This window comes from Peromyscus eremicus, chromosome 5, assembly GCF_949786415.1.
Source record: "Peromyscus eremicus chromosome 5, PerEre_H2_v1, whole genome shotgun sequence".
In the NCBI taxonomy this organism is placed as follows: domain Eukaryota; kingdom Metazoa; phylum Chordata; class Mammalia; order Rodentia; family Cricetidae; genus Peromyscus; species Peromyscus eremicus.
The window spans coordinates 118,928,025-118,949,346 of NC_081420.1; the positions used below are offsets into that span (position 1 = coordinate 118,928,025).

Consider the following 21,322-nt stretch of genomic DNA (forward strand, 5'->3'; position numbering starts at 1 on the left):
CACACACATACAAATAATTTAAAATAATAAAAGTAAATCTTATAATTGATAGTACATCTTTCACGCAGAGTATTTGTAGAGAATGTTTAGCTAAGTTCTTCAAGTTCACACAGATACATACAAAACATCTGTTACAGTTGCCAGGGCTTGAAACTAGGTCACCATCTCCACTGGGGTCTGTTTCCTTTTCCTACTTTTGCATCTTTCTTACTTGTAATTGATGAAATCTCCCCCCCCCACACACACTCTTTCTATTTCTCCTGCTTTGCCCACCCCCCAAGTTCATTTATTCTCTACCAGCTCAGTAAGTCTAGAACCGCCTGGGCATGAAAAGAACCGTCAGTGTTCATATCCTTTCCTTGTTTCGGCCACATGCAGTGCCAGGCTGATGATGGGGATGTAGTATAAAGCCAAGAGAGACCCAGCTTGGAAAATGGAGCTTCCTAATTAGCATTTCTTAGGGTTCTTGATCTGGAATGTTACCATGTTAGAGAGTACTTAAAACTGATTTGTAAGTGATTATTCTACATTCCCGTTTGTCTGTTTGCAGACAAATAGGTCCAAAATCCCAATACCAGACTCATGGACTTGGGCTTCAGCCCTGTTCAAGAGGCTTGTAATTTGTGTTGCTTTTCTATGAAAAAAATGGAGACAGTGTGTCTATTCTAAGAACACGGAGAGAGCTCAATGATCACTTCATAAAGCCCCCTGCATAAAGACCCAGCGCCGAGTGAGTCCTCAGGGAACATGGGCGTGCTAGGACATTGATGCCATCAAAGTAGCTTCTGGTGTGGCAAGGAGTGCTAGCAGACAGGGAGTCAGCTCTTGGGGCTTTGTGATGAAGTCCAGCCCCCTTCCCCTGTCACACTTGAGTCATCCTGCAGGTCAGCCACAGTGAGTGGTCCAAGCTGCCTCTGCCGCTTTGGAAGACTGTCCCCGTTTCATTTTGTTTTGATGTTGAAAGCTTTAGGAAAAGAAACAGCAGTGTTAAAATGTATGGAAGATACTTAGGCTGCTGACTGGGTAGTCACTGGGTGAGAAAAGAGAAGGGAGTCTTGGTGTGTCCTGTTGTCGGCCTCGTACCACAGTCCCAAGACGAAGAGGCAGGGATGCAGGGAGGAGAAGGGAGATGTTTGGAGGGAGGCGCCTACACCCCAGAGTTCTGGGTAGTTGTTAGTGCCACACAGCTGATGGCAGTGAGGTCTTCCTTTTTCAGAGGCAGACAAAGGCTAACAGAGGTACCGTCCTCCAGCACACTAGACAGGGCACTCTCGCTCTCTGAGGGCCTTTTCTGCCCACCTTCTGTGCTTCTGCTAGAGAAACTTGGCATGCCTTCCTCTGTGGGTACAGAGGAAGACAAAATAAATATTACTGGAAACCTCTGATTGAAAGCCTTGCTAGAGAGAATTCCTAAGAAACCAGTTGGGAAGAAAACGAAATAATCACCTGGGGGGAGCCAACATGATCAAAAGAATGATAAAAGCAGGATAAAAAGAGAATCAATATTAAAAAGAGATAAGATGGGGCTGGGAAATGGAAAGTAACTAGCACGCTTGCCTTAGCCGGCACACAGATGCTCGCCCTGGAGATGACTACAAGTCCTCACTACTTCCCCGCAGTGACCAGGACACTGTGTGTGCCGTGCTCTCGTGTCTTGATGCCACGCTCCACGAAGTGTGGACAAGGGTGGGCTGCTGACCAGGCAACTGCTCTCTCCCAACCGTTAGATTTGAAGTGATTTTTTTTTTTGTTTTTGTATTTTGTTTTTAGTGGCTTCTTTCTGAGAAGATGAGGTGACCCCAGAATGTGGGTCAGGTTACTTCCTACTTTGTGACTCTGGGTGTGCTGGGCTTCTGGTCCCTCTTCAGAGAAAGTAGGGCAGGAATGCCCCTCCTACAGTTGTTCCGAGAAGACACACTGGACGCAAAGTGCTTCGACAGTGCTCAGTGGCACTCAGTGCTGTGCTCACTCTCAGGAGGAGAGGACCACTCGGGCACTTGCCTGCGGGTGCTTGCCTCAGAATCCACACCATAGCGCCTGTCACTGGATAGCTAGAGCCAGTCCCAGAGGAGGGTAGATTTGAAGCAAAAGCACTTGGTGTTCCCCTCCTAAGGCCCTGTGCTCCATCCTGCTGATGGAGTTGGTGCTCTGGACCACAGCACTGCTCTGCCCCACACAGCCCAGCCTAGCTACAGTCTCCTTACCTGAGCAGAACAAAAGCCACACCTGAAGTTCCGGTGAGTGTGGGGCCGCTCCTGTCAAACCGGAGCCTCATAAACCCACTGGAAACGTGTTGTGATCTGAACAGGAGCGAATACCAGGCAGTCTTGGTTCACTAAAGGGAAACACTCCACCAAGCGTCTGTGGGAACATCCCCACAGCTACACATCCTGCAGTCGCAGGTGTCCGTCCCCTCCTACAGGGACGTCTCTTCAGTCTGCCACGTTCCCTCATCTGCCTGGAACTCTGGGGTGAATGGTATGCCTCCCATGACATGAGTCACCCCTGTGTTTGTGCTCGCCTTCACCATTTTCTATACTTTTCCACACAGCTTGTTTTTCTGCTTTGCTTCCAGCTCAGAAAAAAATAAGAAACTCCATTGGCCCCTTTTGTCTGGTCCTCTTGGGACTCTTGGGAGACCTAGACTTACCAGTTTCTTCACAGTGCTCTCTCCCCTCCCCCTCTCTCTTCTTCCCTTCTCTTCCCCTCTCCCTCCATCCCTCCCTCCCATAGTCCCTTGCAACTTTAAACTCACCACACATGTGCCATCAACTCTTGGACTCCCCAACCCCAATGGCTGTCCCCATTCGTGACTCTGTGCCTCTCAATCCAGAATGCTCCGAGCTCCTAATGTCCCATAACTTCTTCCTCTCTGTGATAGTTATGACAGTAAAAATGTCATTAGTATGTCATAAGCACTTGCAATGTATAAATTCTTAACAAACATTTGCATTTATCCTCACAGAGGTTTCAGATCAAGTGTGCTTGTCCCCAGGCCTGAGCTCTCCAGCTCTGGGCAGGGACACTGCCTGGAGAAGGGTGATGGCCCTTCTGGTCATTCCAACTCCATGTGGCCCTTGCTTGCTCTTCCATGGCCCTTCTAGCTCCCCACTTAGGCCTTGCTCTCCCTCTTCGGGCTTGGCTTGTTCTGTTTGGGTGATAACTTCTGAAGAACAGATCTGATCACATGACTCTAGGGTTCCCACTTGCCCCGTCTTCAAGTCCACACCCCTGCTCACAAGCTAGTATTCCTGAAAATGAGCCGCATGAAGAGCCCGCTCTTTGCCAACTTCATATTGTGCCAGTCTTGGGCTATAGGTTTCGCATCCCTAACCCCTAAGAGGTTCTGTGTGCTCCACTGTGGTATCCCACCTCCTGCAGGCGACAGGACGTTCTTTTCTTCCAATGGCAACACTTGCTCTCTCCTTCTCCTCCCCTCTTCCCCTCCTCTCACCTCTTCCCCCCTCTCCCACATGCAGTGTTTATCTGTACTGCGACCCTGTCATGGTCCCGTGTTTGCCCGAGAGGTCCCTCCCCATAGCTTACCACAGGAATGAAGAGTGAGGAATACAGGGATGAAAAATGTCGGTTGTGCAGCATGATGTTTAAAGGGAAGAGGACATCAGAGTCAGATGAGAGACAGACAGACAGACAGACAGCCTTGCTGCATTCCAGTGCTACTCATCTGTGGGGAGCCCCACGCAGGGGAGACACCAGACCTCAGCTGATACCGAGAGACCTGGAGGAAGGCTGCCGAGCATGAGCATGCAAACCTTTTCAGAGGAGAAGAGACTGGGACCGTTTAAAATATTCCCTTGACAGTGTTCGTGGGGTGGGGTTAAGAGGGGCCTTAAAGCCTTCCCTCCAGTGAGTATGACACAGGATAGAGGATCTACTTAGGGATTTTTCTAAATAGGAATTAAGATTTTTCTCCCATCATAAGTTACAAATGGAGAGCTAAGGTTACTAAGGGAAATGTAGACCTGTTTATTAGAAACCTTTAAAAATTGGGTCAACACAGGTTTTGGGGACAAGCTCACTTAATCTGCAGCGTATGTCCATGTACAGTTCACTTCTGGAGCATTTTTTCATGAGCTAACTATTGTCAGAGTTCAGGGCACAGAGTAGGTAGACTCACTGTACCACCTACAGGAATTGGGGAAGGGTTTCTAAGATAGGAGGGAATGTTATTGTTATTGTTGTTATTATTATTATTATTTCTAGTTTTAGATCATGGTTTTCTAAACTGTTGTAACTGGGCATAGGAACTTAGGGTCTCTAAAGAAAAATCCAGACAGAACTGTGCATTTTGGCCCGCAGTAACCTTTGTCACTAGGGTTGATCAGCAGGATGCTAACATGAAGATGGGCACATTTGTATGGGATATGCTTAGGTTTTCTTACACATATTTGTAAAACTCCTCCCCCTTCCTCCCTTAGGAATAACTCGGGTTTCACACCAGCGGACACAGTGGCTATCATTTTCTGCTCCACACACAAGTCCCTCACGTTGGGTAAGTGATTCACCAAGTTAAAAACTACATATCACCCTAAATAATTCTGAAACTCAGAAACTTGTCAAATGGAGCGGGACCATCCATTCAGTTGGACAAAGAACAGCAGTCGGATGCAGTCGGTCATCGCTCTGGAGTATTCTCACTTGATCAAACCACTTGCTAAGGGCCTAGTTAATAATATAGGATTTAACTGGATTTGCAGTCATGTCTTCAGTTCTCATGAAAAATGATTAGTCCAAAATATTAACCCAAGTTGGTTAGGGGTCTAGAAGACCTGTTTCTGAAAAAGCAATTGACAAAAACTTGCTTTGGAAGATTCTAGACGTGCACTTGAAAAACACTGACTTCTCTGGGAGCTCAAATGAAGATGAGAATAATGCTATTACTCTAGTTTGGTGACTGACATTAGTTTGAAATTCATCTTTTAATATTATGTTGTTTTCTACAAAGGCATTTTAGCTATTGTGACTTAATTGGATTAACAGTTAAAGTGAAGTATTTTATTTAATGGAAAAGATTAAGAATAATAGTGCTAATGTATACTTAAGCTTATCCAATTTAATGCATTATCCCAATAACCTCTGAGACATCCCAAATCCATGTTTTCAGTCATTAAAACTCATTAAGTAGTCAGGAACTCTATTGCAAAATGCATCATTCATAAACTCCTTGGGCTTGTTGGGGTGGTACGTAAAAATTCAAATTAGAAATTCCTCTGCATTTGGAATGTGATTCACTTGAGAGAATGAGGAATCATAATGTTGCTTTGAATTTGCTCACATTAAAAACATTCGTTCGTCAACTAAAAAGTTGATAGATTTCATGTTTTCCTAAGTCCTAAACAAAGCTGTCTGGTGGGGTCTCTGCCAGTTCTGTTAAGTTTGGAAAATAATTTCAAAACTAGACACACTCTTTAAGGAGCAGTTTCTACGTACATTGAAGTCCTCGTAGTCACCAAGCTGAAGGGAAGAGCTTTGGGATCTGCATTCTAGCCCTGATGACATGCCTCTTGTTAACACTGTGAACCTTGGCTTTGTGTTTCTAAAGTGAGCTGATGTCTACTGTCAGCATGGTTGTAAAACTGAAGGACAAACTGGATCGTAAACGGCCAGTCCTGACACAGTGGACAGTAGAGTGCACTCTACAGAGCTTTCTAGAGGCTGTGAGGTGTCCTCTCACAGCTGACTGTGCTGCCCAGCACTCAGTGGCCTCCCGAAAGTAGTACTGTTATTGCTGTCCTTACTTATGTTAGTTATAAATGCGTTATTATGCCCAGGGTTCCAGTCACATGCCCCTGTCATAGATTTTCCTGAAATAGCTGTAGACCAGCTGTTGACCTCAAAGAAAGCATGTCACATTCTGTCACCCATGTTGTTATGAAGGCCAATGTATGGCGTTGCAAGTCTTATAGAAATTGAAGGATGTGCCCAAAGGTCAGAAGGTCAGAGGGTTCAGATGAGCCATGTCTTAGAGCACATGTTTAGCCATGGCTGTCTTGCCTGTCTGCAGTGGGCTATTAAACCTGGCAGCATCTTGGGACTTGCTGTGGAGTGAAAGACTGAAGTGGGTGATTTCTGTTTCTCTCTGACCCTCTCTGAGCAAATGGCAGCTAGTTGAACGTACTGCAGGAAGCACCGGGGGCATTCCTCAGGGTGGCTGGTATTTCTTTCTCTATGAGCAAATCCGTTCAAATCCAGACTCTTTTCCTTTCCCTTAGTCCTAGTCTCTTTGCTCTTTATGTGTTCTGAAAGCTGATTTGCAGAAATAGTTGTTTGGGTAGAAAGGATTGGATGAACTTGAACTTGTGTTTGCTTGTAAAGAGTTCTCCCAAGAGGTATGTACTTGTCTCTTCCAGTGATGGTAAGATACTGTGGCAGCTAGTGAAGACACAGTGAGGGTGAGATACCACGGTAGCTTGTGATCGCAGAGTGTTGGTAAGGCACTGTGGTAGCTAGTGACAACACAATGTAAACTTAGCTGTTTTATACCCCGATTGGCCCAAGCTCTCTGAAACTAAAAGACCTAATACCTGGCCTGGCCTGGCCTCGGCCTCCTCGGGTCTAAGATGAGAGAATTTTAGTTCCAGTTCATACATTCTGCCAATCTTGATTGGCTTCCTTGTCTAGTCTCCTTGGTACACCTCAGTGGTGTTCCTTATCTCGGACAAAGCACCTTATTTCCACACACACCCAGGACTGTGGGGTGATTGCTAGAATGGACTTGTAAAACCCAGTAAGTCTGCTCTACCCATTCTCACAAGATTTCTCTCCTGGTGGGCTGCTGTCCCAAGGGTGGCAGAGAATGTGCCTTCGTAGTGACCTGACCTGCAGGCCAGACACTGCCAAGATAGAAATAAATGTCTGTGCTGGATTGGAAGATCGGCACATTCGGTGTGAACAATACCACACTCTGGAAAGGGGACAGAAATTCAGCATAATGTCACCCAGAGTGATACTGTTTGTCTTTATACACAAAGATGAAATACCACAGATTATAGTATAGCTGCTTGGCACTTCAGAAATACATCTTTTCCTGTCCTAATATTTCCTCCAGTGATTTTATATTCATACAAACACATGAACACATGATATCAAATAAAATACATTAAGAGAAACTTAGAAATTATAGTATACTATTATACCTAGCCAAGGTGTAAGATTATTATTATAGTAATAATATATTATTGCAGGCCAAGTGGTACCCCTGTGACAGTGAGGCTTGGGACGCGTCCTCAGTACCCTCCGTGCATTCACCTCTGGTTTATTGTATTGTTCTTGCCTCGCCCTGTCTTGGTCTCTTCCATGTACTCACATCTACACACATGCTGAATTTGATTCATTGCTTTTATTAGCGCATTTGCCATTGATTGATTAGTTCTTCGTATTAGTACTTTTTCTATTGATTGATTGCAGATGAAGTGACTATTTGACCTTTAATTATGAGGCTTCCTATTGAAAATGACATTGAGCTATGGCTTCACATAATCCATCTGGAAAGCCTGACGTGATGCCATTCCCTGGAGTTCGTTCACTAAGGCAGGAAGCCCGGAGGAAGTGCAGAGCTATCACTGTGCTTCATCTAAAACAATACCACAGGGCTTGTTTGCCATGCTCCTCCGACTCCAACTGGGTCGGAGGCAATTTCAAGACAGCAGTCCTTGCTGTGGGTTGCCATAGAAGCCAGAACTCTTGCTGGTTCTTCTCCAGTTTGATGGTGATATTGGTGTAATAACAAGAGGATACTTTACATAGAGAGACTGAAGAGTAGTTTGTAGCCTAGGAACGACGGCTCAGGCACGGTCAGTGGATTTCATCCAGAAAGAGACTAGGTCCCAGCTATCCCTTGGACTTGGTATTTTACTTTTATTTATCTTTTTTCTCTCGGGGATTCAAATCACTTTGCTTTTCTTGAGTTTCAACATATGTAGAAATGTTTCTTGCCACACCCATGAAGAGAATGGTTCGGGATGTTTGAGGTCCTTATACAAGCATACATTTGTACTGGTTTGTAATGTAAGTAGCAAAGTGAAAAGACATCATCTCAGACCGAGTCAACTATTGACAGTCAATAATGGTAGTCCCAAGTTTTTATTTGTAAAAGCATTTCTGAATTGAATGCACTCTGTTTAAAATTTAAAGTGAGTGTTATAATCAATGGCTTATAAATCCTATTTATAGACACTTGTATAGAAGGCAAATCAAGGCAACCCTTCCTCACGTTGTCCACACGTCATCATGAATCTGTGGCCACTGCTGAGTTGTGGTAAGGAGCTACCAGCTAGAAGAATCGAGTTTTTAGGATTCAGGAGAGAGCGAGGAGGTCTTATGCCTGATTCTAGGCTCCAGTTCCTAGGATGCCAGTTCTCAAAGCTGGATCAAATTGCACAGTGAGGAGACTTCTTGGCCCCATTGCCAAAGTGAGAAGGTGTGCATGGCACCTGTGTTCTTCCAGCTTTTAGTTTCTGTAGGTCTGTTTCTGATGTTTCCTCTATAAAATAATTTTTCCTCTTAGGTCTACAGAGTAAAGTTCTTGAAAGAAATGGTGTCTCACTGTCATGCAAAAGGAAATGTAGCTGTGGCTGCTGCCTTCAGAGGTTAATAGCATCCTCACAGGGCTGGGAAGTGCCTTAGTGGGTAACACCCTTGCCATACAAGCTTGAGGAACTGAACTTGAATCCCCAGAACCCATGTAAAGCTGGGTGCTGTGGCATTGTCTCTGTAACCCAGTGCTGCTGTGGTGGGATGGAAGGTGGAGGCATGAGAACCCCAGGGGCCACTGGGCCAGTGCTGGGGACACGTATCAAAGGCTGTTCTCTGACTTATGTGTGCTGCGTGGCATGGCCATGCCCCCCCCCCACACACACACACACCATGTGCGTCTCACACACATCAAGTTTTTTTATATATAATTTATTTCTATTTTATGTGCATTGGTGCTTTGCCTGCATGTGTTGAGGGTGTTGGATCCTGGAGTTTCAGTTGTGAGCTGCCTTGTGGGTGCTGGGAATTTAACCCAGGTCCTCTGGAAGAGCATTCAGTGCTCTTAACCCCTGAGCCATCTCTTCAGCCCAAGAATTTTTTTTCTAATCCTCATATTGCCCAAAGAGAAACAAAGTCACAAAGGGATCTTTTATTCAACTTTAATTGTAAGCTTTTCAAGAATGGTAAAGAATGAGTTCAACCAGAACTGAAAACATGATTTGTTTGATCACTTTCTCAGGAAGATGTGGAATCAAAATATGGATATATTTTGGGTAAGGTGCTCCTTACTCAAAGCTATCGGATTCTGTTTGACACACAACGATTATTTTAACTGCCACAGAGCTGGGCAGCACTTTTTAAAGCAGTAGTCTATTGTGTGTCTGGTTTTATTTTTTAAAAAAGGCACACTTTAATGTAGCACATCCTCGGGATTTTTTATTTTTTATTTTAAAAAGGCACACTTGAATGGAGCACATCCTCGGGGTCTGTGGGCTGTTTGGGTTTGTGCTGGACCTGATGTCACTGGTTGTGTGGCTGGATAATTCAGGAGACCCAGGGTTCTGTGTCCCAAGTGTGACGTTCAAGATAAGGAGCTCGTATGTGTTTGTTCTTCAAGTGTCATCACCCTAACACCATGCCAGACACTCTCCCGCTGACCAGCACCGGTACCCACGCTCTCCTGTTTTCCATATCGGTGACCGTCAAACATCTTATGGTGCAGCCTACATTGGAAACCCACTTCACCCTGTGACTTGGAGTTGATTCTGCAGCTCACTGAAGTAGGTCTGAGGCCTGACAGCTGCTCCACCCCTTCCCCCAAGTGCTAACTGTGTAACCTCTGGTTTCAGGTGTCCTCTCCCTGAATTTCTGACAAGGAAAGAAGGAAGGAAGACAGTCTTTATTGCTATTTAATGTCAACTCTTAATGTTACAAGCTTTTATTTCTATAGTCAACTACGAAGAGGTGGATTGTACACATTGGTAATCAGCACATATATACGTCATATCTCTGGAAGGGACGTTCCCTAAGAACTGAGGGGATACAGCTTGTCATCCTACATGTTGCCCTTTCCAGCCTTTTCCAAGGTGGCCACTGCCACGTCCTAAAACACCAACAAGACCCCGTTTCCCAAGTCTTCCTGCTCCTCTGTGCATTCTCTGTCAGTTGCTGAGGGGTTTGTTTATCATTATTATTAATATTGAGAAATTGCCTCCAGCAATACTAAAATGTGCATCACAGAACAGCGCTGCTTACCATGTTAGACGTGAAGAATCTCACCCAGGAGATGCCAGTCTCTTGAAGTTACAGCTCCGTCTTAACTTACAAACAGACGGGCGAGAAACAGCCTTCCTTCCAGAGTTGCATCTCCAATTATTTATTTGGTCGTGTCTCTTCCCTGAAGTTCCCTTAATTGAGCCAGACAACGTAAGTCAGGAAGCGTACGTTTAATGACAGCCGACACCAGGCTTTACAGTAGAGGGGAAAGTGAACCCGAGGCTGTGAAGCAAAGGGCATGCATGTCCGCTTGTCATCCCCAACTGCAGCCCCGGTCCACGGGACAGGAACGGAAGGTCCAGTGCCCACTGCTTCATCTGTGCGGCACGTGGTCGGCTGCGACAAATCACTCAGGATAGGAGATAGGAAATTAGACAGCTCAAAAGATGGCTGTGCCACAGCAAGCCGGTGAAGCAGAGAATGTGCATGTTGTTACAGTGGCAATAGCGTGCCACCTTGGGCAGCTAAGGCCACAGCCCAGTCAGCAGCTCGCTTAAGTAAGCGTGAAGACGCGAGTTTGATACCCAGGACCTATTAAAAAGCTGCTTGCAGCAGCTCCCCCTTGTAACCTGGGGTGCTGGGGCGGTGGTGGCTGAGCCATTTCCTTCTCTGTTGCTATGATAAACATCATGGCAGAAGCAACATAGGGAGAACGGAAGGGAAAATCCACAGTGGTGAGGAGGGCATGGCAGCCAGTGGCCAGGCCAAGAAGCCAAGAGAGCATATCTCACAGGAAGCAAAAGAAGTGAGCTGCAAGTGTCGGTAAACTCCCAGAGCCTGATCACAGTGACTTTTCCTCCAGCAAGGCTCCATGTGCTACAAGTTTCATAACCTTCCTGTGTCTCATTCAAACCACTACAGCAGGTTCCAAATTCCCGAGGCTTTCTACCCTAATCAGGGAGCCCCAGGCCCGTGAGAGAGCCTGTCTCAAAAGATAAGGTGGGAACCCTTGAAATTGCTGGGTAAAGGGACTTTCCATAGAGCTGACAATCTGGGGTCCCAGGGACCCCATGGTGAAAGGAGAGAACTGGTTATACAAGTTGTCCTCTGATCTCTGACATATGCTGTGTAGTAAAGTTACACAACACATACACACATATACACACACCCCAAAAAATCTCAAACCAACTCATTTTATCCATGCATTCATTCAACAAGTGTTTTTTTGGTGCCTCATATGTGCCAGCCCTCTCTAGGTCCCAGGGGTCCAGCAGTGAACAAACAAAATGCTCACCCTTGTTCAGCGTCCTTTCTAGTGAGGGCAAGCTGACTACCCCTTTAATAGCAGCATGTCAGCTGGTGGTGCTGTGGAGAGCGGTGAAGCCGCAGGCCAGCGCAGCACAGGACGTGGGGAAGCGCTCAGTGCAGAGGACACCATGCCTCAAGCACCTGAGGGAAGGAGGGAGTGAACACATGGATGTCGAGAAGGACACAGAAATACCTGCCATGGCGATGGCTAAGGGTCAAGGCAAGGCACGGCCGTGTAGGAGGAAGGTACCAGCCGTTCTTCAGCCAACAGAGTTGGGGTGGGAAAAATCAGAACAAATGAGGTTAAAGGTGCTAGGCCAAGACCCTCCAGCCACAGCCAGACTTGGCCTCACTGGTCACTAGGAGATCTTGCCTTTTTATCCAAATGAGAGGGGAAGTCACTGGAGGGTTCTGGATGGACAGATGACAAAGTCAAATTCTCAAGTTTGAATGGTTTCCTTGGCCACTCTGTTGGGTAGGTAGGAGGGTGCACCATGGAGAACTGGGAAGATCAGTGAGTGGCTTCAGTCCAGACAGAGAGCAATAGCAGTAACCACAGAACTAGTGGGGAATGTTGAGTATATCAGTCAGGGCTCTCTAGAGAAGCAGGACTAGAGAGAGAGAGAGAGAGAGAGAGAGACAGAGAGAGAGAGAGACAGACAGACAGAGAGAGACAGAGAGAGAGAGAGAGAGAGAGTGTGTGTGTGTGTGTGTGTGTGTGTGTGTGTGTGTGTGTGTGTGTCTGTAATTCATTAGGATGACTTACAGGCTACACTCCAGCTAATCTAACACTGGCTGCCTATGAATGGAAAGTCCAAGAATCCAGAAGTTGCTCAGTCCATGAGGCTAGATGTCTCAACTGGTCTTTAGTATACACCAAATTCTTGAAGAAATGGGTTCTAATGCCAGTGAAGGAAAGGATTTGCTAACAAGGCAAAGAACAAAAGCTTCCTTCTTCCGTGTCCTTTAGTAGGCTTTGAGCAGAAGGTGTGGCCTTCCCATCTCAGATCCGGATTAAAGGTCTAGACTAGAAGTAGATTTACTCACTTCAAACCAAGCAAAAAATCTCACACTTGTGGCCTCCATTTCTGGGTTGTAATTCATGCCAGATGTGGTCAAGTTGACAACCATGATTAGCCATCACACTGGGCAATGTATGCAAGAAAGCAGTTGTTAACAGCCTGAGGGGCCACGAGTGTTTATTCCACTAGAGAGGAATACAAAAAAAATGTCCTAGTGGTAGAAAAGGGATTTAGGGACACATCAGAGGTTCAGCTTCAGGCATGAACAGTCTGGTGGAGTCTGGAACTGTGGTCAGAGGGTTAGCCCCAAAGATCCTATCTGGTCTCTTAAATAGGATGACATCACCCACAGTGAGCAGCTAGAAGGGAAAGAGTCTGAGGACTGGAATTATCCAGAGGGTAGAGAGGTGGAGGGTGTTGATAGCAGAAAAGTGTAAATGCAGTTGGCCAGACACATGCATGTAAACTTGCAAACCTGTGTTCTTCTCTCTCATATGGTTGAGTTAAACAGTATCAGAAAGCAGAAAATGTTCTGAGACATTGGAAAATGGGCCCAGCATTCATTTGGTACCTACTGCGTGCTAGGCACTTATTGGGTTCACTTGCCTCATTATCTCAGGTAACACTTACAACAACCTTGCACAGTACTCATGGTCTCATTGTCCAAATTAGAAAACCCGTGAGGGGTTACACAGCTCACCCCAGTATGCACCGTGAGTACATCGCAAAGCTGGCCTACAGCAGTCTTGCTCCAGATGCTCGTTCCACAGCTGGTGCAGGCCTGACTCTTTAGCCTGGCTCACTTTAGACTCACGTGGGAGCTGTCCATGAGGAGCAGGCCAGCCAGGAACCTCCCCACACCCATGGCTTCCCTGTCAATCTGTTTGACACCAGCCCCTAAGCACTTTCCATGTGCAACTGAGGCCAAGCTCCCACATCTCATGCATTGACTATACCTGTCCATTCACTCCTCACAAAGGTGACTGTACTCTTTTGTGGGAATAAAAATTATCAGTGCCAGATTAAATGCATTAAGTATTCAAAGAAAGAAACAAGACGACTTAAAAAAAAAGGTTAAAATCATTCTTTCCAGAATTGACTCTGAGAGTTTTCTCAAGTTTTTCCAGCTAGAAGACTTATAAATGAGATACGTTTTCCCGATTCTTATGTCATTGAAACTGAGTAAAAGTGAGGAGTACGTTATCAAAACAACTTCAAGCTGAAATAAAACAGAAATATAACTCCAGCTTTTTTTTTCTTTATTTTATTTTTGTTGTGTGTGAGCCTTTTCTTTAAGGTTTGTGTGTGTGTGTGTGTGTGTGTGTGTGTGTGTGTGTGTGTGTGTGTGAGAGTGTGAGAGAGAGAGAGAGAGAGAGAGAGACAGAGAGAGAGAGAGAGAGACAGAGAGAGAGAGAGAGAGAGAGAGAGACAGAGAGAGACAGAGAGAGAGGGAGGGAGAGAGGGGCTGACCATGGAGACTGGAAGAGGGCATTGGATACTCTGGAGCTGGAGTCACAGGCATTGTAAGCCACCTGATGTGAGTACTGGACATTGAACTCCAGTCCTCCGCAAGAGGAGTATCTTAGTCAAAATTCTATTGCTGTGAAGAGTCACCATGACCATGACAACTCTTATAAAGAAAACATTTTAATTATGCTGGCTTACAGTTTCAGAGGTCCAGTCCAGTATCATCGTGGTGGGGAGCATGGTCATACATGCATGCAGACATGGTGCTGGAGAAGTAGCTCAGAGGTCTACATCCTGATCCAAAGGTGCAGAAAGAGAGATAACTGGGCCTGGCAAAGGCTTCTGAAACCTCAAAGCCCACCCCCAGTGACACACTTTGATTTTTTATATTTTATTTTTTATATAATTTTTTATATTTTTATTTTTTTTTTATATTTTATTCAAATATCTGAGCCTATGGGGGCTGTTCTTACTCAAACCGCCACGGCAGCGAGTGCTCTTAACTGCTGACCCATTTCCTGGCCCTGTGGAGTCAGTTCAGTTCCCAGAATCCACATGACTCATTCATCATGGTATACAAGGCTAGTCTCAGGGGCTCCAACGCCCTCTTCTGGCCTCCTCAGGCACTGCATGATGTGGCACACACATGCACATGCAGGAAAAGCACTCATACGAAGAAAATAAAAATAAAATTTCCTTTAAAAATTCGGTTGAGGGCCTGGACAGATGGCTCAGCGGTTAAGAGCACTAGGTGCTCTTTGAGAGGTCTTGAGTTCAAATCCCCACAGCCACCTGGTAGCTCACAACCATCTGTAACCATATGATCTAATGCCTTCTTCTGGCCTGCAGGTATACATGCAGAACACTCATACATAAAATACAAGTAAACTTTAATTTTTTTTTTAAAGTTCTGTCGACTAAAGCAAGGACTCCAGTGTTGATCAGGTGGAGCCTTGTCTGTGTGGTGACCATGTCAAATGTAGCCTGACGACCTTTTGTTATTTTTACCATGTGAAATACTTGCTCTATGTTTAATGTTTCATGTTTTATTAGTGTGAACATTAGCAAGGTTTTCTTCCTCAGCCTAGAAAAGGAAGGACATCGTCTCCTCACTTCTTGCGCACCTTGTCTCCAGGCCCCTCCTGGAAGTCACAGCCAGTGTCTGGGAAGCGGGAAGGCTGTGGCTCAGCTCTTCAACTCAGCCCTGAATTCCCTACCTGCTAATTACTCCTGTGGTGCAGTCAGACAGGTGAGGTTGTAGCTCTTTGGAGACAGCAACCTCAGTCGGAGGAGTTAAGTGTTTCCTTGTCGGTATCTGCTGAGCTGGCCCAGACCATTCGTTAAACGTCTTTCCCAATCAAAGCATGCCTGTTGCAAAACAGAAATAACACCAGCCGCTCATTTGGGGCTTTTCTTGCATCTTTATTTACATAAAACTTCCAGCAACGTGATAGGATTGCAGCCAGGTAGTTAAAGGCAGAAAGGCTATCTTTAATTCTCCTAATGGGCTGAAAATGACCCCCAAACAATTCTGGTTCAGAGTAATAAAAGTCTGCCAGCCTTAGGTACCTCTGTTTAAAGAGACCCAGCCTGCCCGGCCTCTCTGTGTAAACGTTCTCTTCCGGAGCCTCTCTCCTCTGTTCTTCTGTTACTATCCTGGGCACCTGAGTCCCCAGGCAGTGACTGTTTGAGGCTGATGGAGCGCACAGGCTGTGGAGCCAGTGTGTCTGTGTTTGATCCCACCTGCACCCTGGTGTCTGTGTGCCGCCTGGGACCTGCTGCTGCCACCTCACTCCCTTCTTCTGAACCGTGAGGATGGTGGTGGTAGTTCACTCGTTTGGACAAATCGATGGATGTGTGCCCTCAGAACACCGTGCTTACTCCCTCCTGCCTGACCAACAGACAGGATCCACATGTGGCTTCTGAAGCCTGGCCTGTGCAGTGTTTACACCAAAGACCTGGGTGTGAGTGTTACTCTTTTCTCTACAGTCTTTTTGGTTTTTCGAGCAGGGTTTCTCTGTGTAACAGCTATGGCTGTCCTGGAACTCACTCTGTAGAGCAGGCTGGCCTCGAACTCACAGAGATCCACCGGCCTCTCTTCCTGAGTGCTGGGATTAGAGGCGTGTGCCACCACCACCCAGCTTCTCTAAAGTCTTGATCACTAGCAAGACTGCTTCTCTTCATAGTAGCCGTATTCTATAGCTCTCTATTTGTTCATTTTCTCTTCCAGGCTGTTCATTTCTGATAAAGGAAATTTTTGAATTCTGCTTTTGAAATATGAAGGGAGGGCAAATCTACAGGAGATTTCACATAAGCATCTGTTCAGAGGAGCAAATAGTTTCTAGCCTGTGCTGGAAAAGCATTGTAAGCATATGGCCATGCCACTTGCACAGGCAGAGATGTAGGCAGGAGAGCAACCTTCAGGCCCAAAGAGGAAGCAAGTGGCCCTCGAGGACAGCAGGATGTCTGAGCCATTGTACACCGTCTACTCAGCTGACAGCTCCTTTGTCCCCTTACCTTTGAGGTGCCACCAACAGAGATAATGATGGACCTAACTCAGGCCTCAGGTTGGAAGGTGCTGTTCCCTTTCTGTCTGTTAAACTGATGCAAGATATCCTGTTTCCTGCTAGACACAGAGGGGTTTGCCAGCCTGCCCAGAGCTACTGGTGGCCACTCAGTGTCCAGCAGTTTGGAGATGGTAAGTCTTTGTGGCCTCCATGAGTCCAGAGTCCTGGGACACTGAAGAAAGCTCTGGAGAGTTCCGTCTCACTGCATCTCATGTGGGATGCCTTCTTGTACAGGAAGAATAAGAATGTTTTCCTCTGTGTCCATAAAGTCATAGCAGAAGTTCAGGTGCTGTGGTGGTTCACGCCAGTGATAACCTGACAAATTTTCACTTATAGGTGGAATGCCAGACAGAGCAAGGAAGCTAGTCAACACAAACCCAAGACAAGGCTATGCCAGCCAGACTGCATATTAGAATGCTCAGTGCATCCGAGCAGAAAACCATCATTAGATAAGGAGGCTGTTAGAGTGTTCATGTGGTCTGTGTCGTCCTGTCCCCTTTCCTAAGGACATTTGCAAAAAGTTTGACTGGCCATCCTTTAGAGGTTTCCAGAACGAGGAGCAGAGTGGAATTCTGAGATCATGCAGATTAAACACCACCTACACCAGAAACTTACCCTACATGCCTCTGGTGGACAGCCACCCAGAAGTGGGTTCCTTTTATGATCTCTAAAAGGGAGATACATTAAAATAACCAAATTCTCCTCGCCTGTTATTCGTGGAATCCACTTTTTTTTCCAGCCATCTGTGTGTGCTTTCTCTGCTCTGTACAGTGTCTTGTTACGGGATGAGACTTGCTGCTTGCCTAGCTTCGGCGTGGTGTCCTGGGCACTGGCCACCTGCTAAGTGGAGAGACATTCTGGCTCTGTGAGGCAGGGCTTTTGTCCGTGTGTCACTGCATGCCGAACAGAGAGTGTCTGGAACATAACAGATAAATGTGAACTGGTGTATATTAGCTCACTACCTCTTTATGTTGAGAGAGAAATTAGGCTTGTATTACTGATGTGAAACTGAGTTCAAACAGCTTGCCCAACCAAGACCAAACAGACAGTAGTTAAAGAATCAGGATTCTAACCCAGGAGTGACTCCAGCCCTGGGCTTCTTAGTGCCACACTATATACCAGTGTAGGCCAGTGATATAGTGCATGATAAACGGGGCCTGAGGACCAGCTCAGTGTGTAAAGTGCTTGTTGCATGAGTGAGGACTGGAATTCCATCCCTAGAACATTTAAAAGGTTGGATGTGGTGGCACACGCTGTAATCACAGCACTAAGAGGTGGAGGTAGGCAGACGCTTGGCGCTCATGGGCCAGCCAGCCCAGCCTAATAGGCATACCCAGGCCCCAGGGGAAGACCCTGTGTTCCTGAAGATCAGTACCCAAGGGTGACCTCTAGCATCTACACAAACCTGCACACACATATGCTTTCCCACATATACACACACTTGAACATACACAAATAATAACTAATGAAGAACTTAACCCCTACATGAGACAGTAGCTGTTGTTACTGAAAATTAGCTTGCTTTAGGATCAGCCTAGGCCTGTTCTAACTAATGCCAAGATTATAGTTTAGGCCTTGCCATGGCACTGTTTCGTGCTCTAGAAACTATGTATAATTGCCCTTTGTTAGTGAGCCAGATAAATCAGTGCTCATGAGCTTCATTTCTGTGGCTCTTCTGTCTCTCAGTATGGGTTCAGGGGGTGTGCATGTACATGGGCTTGTGCCTTAGTGAGGGGACGTCATCTATTGATGTTTGAAAAGAGCAGCCATGTTCTTCATACAGTGGCTGCTCTACAGCGTTCGTGATGGTGGGAGAGACCGACCTGATGAATTTTAAGGGCAAGCAGGAGCTTTCCTGGGAGACTTTCGAGGGAGAAAGAGACTTAAAGTAGCAAGAGTTAGTGCATTTGGATGCTACACTTACCAGTCTTTCCAAGAACAGTCTAAACAGAGGTCGGAGCCGTCATAACTGAGGCGAGAAGCAGCTGGATTCCAGGTTTACCAGCAGTTGCCTCCAGAACTCAGTGGTACTCCGAGAAAGCACTTAAATGGAGAACAAGTCACGTGGGTTCAGGGTGTGACCTTTGAAGTGATTCGGTGGGGGTGAGCCATCTCTTGGCTGAGTGGGAAAACCCATGTCTTCAGACCCTCACCAGGCACCTCATCTCTCATCTCAGATTGCTGGTTCTGTGTCAGTCCGATTGGTCTCCCTCCTGCCACATCAGATGAATATACATACGCTCCCAGAGTGGGCGGGCATGCATTAGCTTTAAAGGCTAATGGAGTAACTCATATTTGTTCTAAATCTGTCTTTTCCAATATAGGAAATATTGGTACATTTTCTGAAATAATCATTTTGGAGCTATATACCTGCCTCAGTAGAAGAGTTAGAGAAAGAAAATAATTAGCCTTAGTCAGTACTAGAGTATGTGATGTAACTAGAAATCATGTTCTCCTTCTTCAGTGGACAAGTCAGGAGGAAGGTCACCTTTAAGGTGTTGATGACCCCATGGGCCTGGATACAGAAAGAGAAAGTCAACGTACAGGGTGAGCTTGAAGTTCTGGGCTTGAGCCAGTGACAGCAAATGACCCATGAAGTTTTCTTTAGTGGTGTCCACGGAGCTCCCTGGACTCAGTTAAAAAGATACAGCAGGTCCAGTTCTGCTCTGGCTACAGATGGTGGGGTCAGGCAAGTAACTAACTGCATGAACTCCTCATCAGTGGGAAAGGGGCCACCCACTTCCTGGGGCTGTTGTGAGGACTGACTCTGAGACCACGCAGTCTGAGCACTTAGCATGCAGTAGCACTTTGAAAATGATGGTAGCTGTAATTATCTTTTACTAAAGTTGAGTGGGTAGACGATTTGATGAATGGGCCCTCGAAACTCACTACAGCTCTGGACCAGGGTATTGGCTTTAATTAATGTGAGTTTTGAGGAGATTAATCTGGTATAGTTCAGAGGATTGATGAGAGGCCTGACTGGTTTCAACTGGACTTGACAAGGAGCTGAGCTGAGGTGATGAGCGTGAAAACCGGGGGAAAGAGGCAGGAACCTATAGAATCCTATGACTTCTTCATAATTGTCTTCAAGCTTTGAGTTGTGGGGTCTGGGCAAGCCAGTGACAGTAGCGACAGCCTGAGACTCACAGGATGGTAGGACACTGATGTAGTCAGGAAAGAGCTGCCAGAAACCAGTGTGGAAGACAAAGAAGCTGGCCTGTTTCTCTCCTTTAGCCATAGCAGCTAGAACAGAGCTGACAGCAAAACCATTTCAAAGAAAAGTAAAGAAGGACGGACGGACGGACGGACCGATTGAATGATGCTGAAAATACTGTGCAGGTACAAGTACTGTAGATAAACTCTGAACAGTGTTGCAAAGCAGATCTTTCGTTGTGAGCCACAGGACAGTCTTGCATGGCCATTAAAGAAAAGTACATGTGTAATCTGGGAAAATGCCATTTCTCAAGGATAAGTCAAGAGTGTTCATCTGATACAGAGCATAAGTGCTGCTGCTTGAGCATGATACAAGTGGAATTTTCTAATTCAAAGAACATGAAATAAACATAGTTAAGTTAGAGGGGAACTTGTTCTTGTCCATACTGTTTTATGCTTTCCTTCCTGGGTGTAGGATAAAAGAAAGCCCTTACTTGCTTGTTAGAAGAAGAAAGCGCGTGCTTGAAGTTCCTCCGTGGCAGATGTCAGTTGAAAGCTCTGCTTATGGAGTATGCTGCAGTGTCAAACTCTGTTGGATAATTTTAGACGAATGTGTCATGTGTGACATGGAAATATGGCACGCTGTACATTAGTGATTTCCCAAGTGTTCAGATCAGGTAGTAATGTGCAGGGAAAGTGCTCTTTATCTACCCACACAGTGTGCATGTGGAGCAGTGGGAAAATGCTTCCCGTGGAAATTACGTTAGTCAGAAAAGGAATCCATTTACAACATGCACCTTCTAACATCTTTCAGACAATGCATTGTATTAAAGAGGCATTTTTGATTAATGTTTTATAAACATTTTTCAGCATGACAGCTTAAAGTCCCTGTAAAATTGTAAATGTGTGCATGGTGTTCACTTCCATAAAGTCAAATGCCATCCCATAAAGTCTGGTTGAATCCTGTCAACCATGGTGACACAGAATCAGTACCTGGGAGCATTAAAATTAATTTGCTTCATTTATATTACCACAGTGATAGCAAGATGAAAAGAATTTCGTATTTAAATTTTACTTTAAAAGGAAAATTCAAGTAAGTCTTTTTGGGGTTTTAAGTTCTCGCTAGTTTTTTTTTTTTCCTAATTAACAAATGTAAAATGAGGTGATAATCTGTATAGTAGCTTTATTATGGAATTTGGAAAAAATACAAGCCCATTCATATACAAGCCCATTCATTCCACGGGTTCCTTTGTGAGCACCTACTATGCCCTCAAAGATGAATGATGAGTAGCTGCTGACCCTGCAGCTTGACACAGAAATCCCGGGCTGGCGTGGGTCGGGAGGAGGGCTCTGCAGGTCAGCCTGAAGACTGTAGGCTGCACTCTCAGAGGAGGCAGTGTAAGAACAGAAGGCTGAAGGGTGAGGTGGGCACCAAGAAGTGACGGGCATCTAGACCAAGAGAGCTGGGCAAAGGCCTGGGGGCCACGGTGGATGGAGGAGAACCCGGAGGCACCCACTGAGGCTAGAGTGGGGGATCTAGAGGGTGGAGCAGGGGTGGGATCTCCAGGGAGGGTGGAGCAGGGGTGAGATCTA

At 45.9% G+C, this 21,322-nt stretch overlaps 1 protein-coding gene across 2 annotated transcripts in view; it reads left to right on the forward strand.

The window, feature by feature from the left end:
• Slc10a7 (solute carrier family 10 member 7) overlaps window positions 1-21,322 on the forward strand; it is a 239,102-nt gene that overhangs the window by 210,309 nt on the left and 7,471 nt on the right. For both annotated transcript variants that reach the window (XM_059264286.1, XM_059264285.1), the window contains one exon: window positions 4,440-4,513. In XM_059264286.1, the coding sequence (XP_059120269.1) occupies window positions 4,440-4,513 (74 nt within the window). The remainder of the gene's footprint in view (window positions 1-4,439; window positions 4,514-21,322) is intronic.